The sequence below is a fragment of the Populus nigra genome, chromosome 9, assembly GCF_951802175.1.
Source record: "Populus nigra chromosome 9, ddPopNigr1.1, whole genome shotgun sequence".
NCBI lineage: Eukaryota > Viridiplantae > Streptophyta > Magnoliopsida > Malpighiales > Salicaceae > Populus > Populus nigra.
The window spans coordinates 16,789,943-16,793,051 of NC_084860.1; the positions used below are offsets into that span (position 1 = coordinate 16,789,943).

The 3,109-nt window shown below is 37.5% G+C and overlaps 1 protein-coding gene across 1 annotated transcript; it reads left to right on the top strand.

The window, feature by feature from the left end:
- The first annotated feature begins 408 nt into the window (after positions 1-408).
- Positions 409-3,109, top strand: LOC133703887 (protein IQ-DOMAIN 17-like). Its single transcript, XM_062128612.1, has 5 exons — positions 409-733; positions 837-1,151; positions 1,429-1,674; positions 1,898-2,035; positions 2,157-3,109. Exons 1-5 carry the CDS (start codon positions 608-610, stop codon positions 2,994-2,996), a joined length of 1,665 nt encoding a protein of 554 aa, XP_061984596.1. The 5' UTR covers positions 409-607; the 3' UTR covers positions 2,997-3,109.

Here is a 3,109-nt window from a genome sequence, read left to right on the forward strand (position 1 = left end):
TAATTTACCTAGTTATTCTTAAAATCCATTTGTTTTTTAGTTTCAAAAAGGTTTTAAAAAAAAATATTTTTTTTTGTTTTAATTTTTTTAAATTTTTTTAAATTGTTTTGATGTTATGATGTTAAAAATAAATATAAAAATATAAAAAAATATTATAAAAAAATAACTTTAAAAGACAATTTTATTATAATATGAAAGAGGATGAATTTGTATTCGTGCGTGCTCTACTAATAATCTATCTCTCCCATGTCTTCTTCTATCACATTATCATAATTTACAGTGTCATTGACAATGCCTGACACACCCCCATTATAAATTTTTTTTTCCCCATGCGACTACACTACACCAGAACAGAAGTCTTGGCGGATATATTGGAGCTGTACTCTGCTACATTCACAGACTTATAATCAATCTCTAGCTATCTCTCTCTCTCTCTTATTGATTTCACTTCCTTACAGTTATAATAATTGTGGAAGAAATCAATGTCCTTAGAATATTATTACCATGCACCTATATCTAGCACCCTCCCCCACCTCCCTTTCTAGGCACTTCTTAGCTTCTAGTGTGATGTAAAGAATTTTTTATTTCTTTCTAGCCACCTCTCAATATGGGAAAGAAGGGTGGTACCTCATGGTTGAACATCGTGAAAAGAGCATTCAGGTCTCCAAGTAAAGAGAATGAGAAAAAGAGTAGCAGAAGGAGAGAAGAACATGACCAGGAAGAGGAAGAAAAGGTAATGATACTATTATCATGAACAATGACTAGCTTTAGTCTTTATGTTTATAACAAAGTATTGATTTCTTGGTGCATGGATTTCTGGGTTTAATTTTTTGCAGAAAAGAGAGAAAAGAAGATGGCTTTTTAGAAAGACGTCGTCCAGCACTAACCATGTCCCAGTTCAACGATGTGAAGAAAATATTGCAATAACGAACACAACAAGTACTACCACTGCACCCTTGAGTCCTACTTTGGATGCTGAGAAAAAACTTGCAGTGGCAGTGGCAACAGCCACAGCTGCGGCAGCTGATGCTGCAGCTGTAACAGCCCAAGCAGCAGTAGAGATTGTTAGACTCACTAGACCAGCTTCCATCTTTGTTAGAGCTAAACTCTGGGCTGCTATTGCCATTCAAACGGCCTTTAGAGGCTACCTAGTAAGTGTGTGTTTTGGTATTGTAATAACTTTTTGCTGTTATAATTTAAAAAAGAAATTATAAATTATATTTTTGTAACCAAGATCAAAAGGAATCTCGAATAAGATCCGTGTAAAACTACATAGTTATTTTTATTAACTAGATGTGATTAAATTTCTAATAAAACCATATAAACAAATGGATCCTAACTCATCACTTGCTATGTTGTATATTTCAATATCTTCATTTCTTTCTTGTTTAATGATTTGGTATTTATTAATCTTGATTGATTATTGAGGCAAGGAGAGCTCTACGTGCACTGAAAGGGCTAGTGAAGCTTCAAGCTTTGGTAAGAGGACACAATGTAAGAAAGCAAGCGAAGCTAACACTTCAATACATGCAAGCTTTAGCTCGAGTACAAGATCGAGTCCGTGACCACCGAGCAAGGCTTTCACATGAAGGGAGCAGAAGGTCCATGTTTTCTGAGACTAATAGCTCATGGGAGTTCAAATATCTCCACGAAATCCGTGAGAGGAAGTCCATGGTCAGTCCTTTGCAACCCTATGAGCCCATCAGCGAAACTATACTTAAATCCAAAATGTCTAGGCCCATCTCATTTATTAAAAAAAAAATATTGTATATGCATGAATTCTCAGACAATTGCTGATGAGAAGAGACACGTACAAATCATTTATAACATTCAAACCACTTAGGACATGAAATGACATGCTTCTTCTTGATGGGAAATTAATGGCTTTTCTTAACAGTCGAGAGATGTAAGCTCTGTTCTAGATGATTGGGATGATCGTCCACGCACCAATGAAGAGATTGAAGCCATGGTGGAAAGTAAGAAGGAAGCTGCATTAAAACGTGAAAAGGCCCTGGCTTATGCTTTCTCTAGCCAGGTTTGTCTTCTCCCTCACTATGTGTTTTTTATATAAGTTAATTTTGGGCTCTAACATAATTATATCGTATGTTTTTCCTAATTAATTAATTTCTCAAATGTCTACTTGACTCAAAATCAAGATATGGAGGTCTAGAAGGAACCCATCAGCAGGGGATGAAAAGGAACTTGAAGACAGAACAGGATGGCTTGATCGCTGGATGGCAACAAAGCAATGGGAGGCAAGTAGCAGGGCAATAACAGATAGAAAAGACAACAGTATAAAGACTGTAGAAATGGACACATCTAGACCATTTTCATATTCTACTACAACTTCTTCTCAAAGATTACAAAGCCAAAACCACCTACAAAAACAAACCCCCAGACATTCTATTGCTTCTCCTCTCCATAGATCACACTCCAGTCTTTCTCTCCACCAATCGCCAATCACACCCTCTCCTTGCAAACTCAGGCCCCTTCAAGTACGTTCAGCCAGTCCAAGATGCCTAAAAGAAGAAAAAAAATGCCACTCAGCAGCACATACTCCAAGCTTGAGCTCTAGATATTTCATGAACAATGGTATTGGTCGATATGGAATGGTGGGTACTGCAAGTGGGGGCACTGCTACAATCTTGCCAAACTACATGGCAGCAACTGAGTCAGCAAAGGCTCGTGTTAGGCCACAGAGTGCACCAAGGCAGAGACCATCGACACCTGAGAGAGAACGTGGTGGATCGGTTAATGCGAAGAAACGTCTGTCATTCCCAGTTCAAGATCATGGACCACATGGAAATGGTGCTGGCATTATTGGCTACAGTAGCAATAGGAGCTTCAGTCAGAATTTAAGGAGCCCTAGCTTCAAGAGTGTGCATGGTTGCCACTTCGGAATGGGAGAGCAATCAAATTATTTCTCATGTTATAATGAGAGCATTGGTGGAGAAATATCTCCTTGTTCCACGACTGACCTTAGGTGGTTAAAATAAGAAATTTGTAATCGGGTTAGTAGTATTTTAAGAATGTAGTCATTTATAATTAATTATCTAGCAATGTTATTGAAATTGGCCCGTTCTCATAATCTGACCCAAGATTTAGCTCA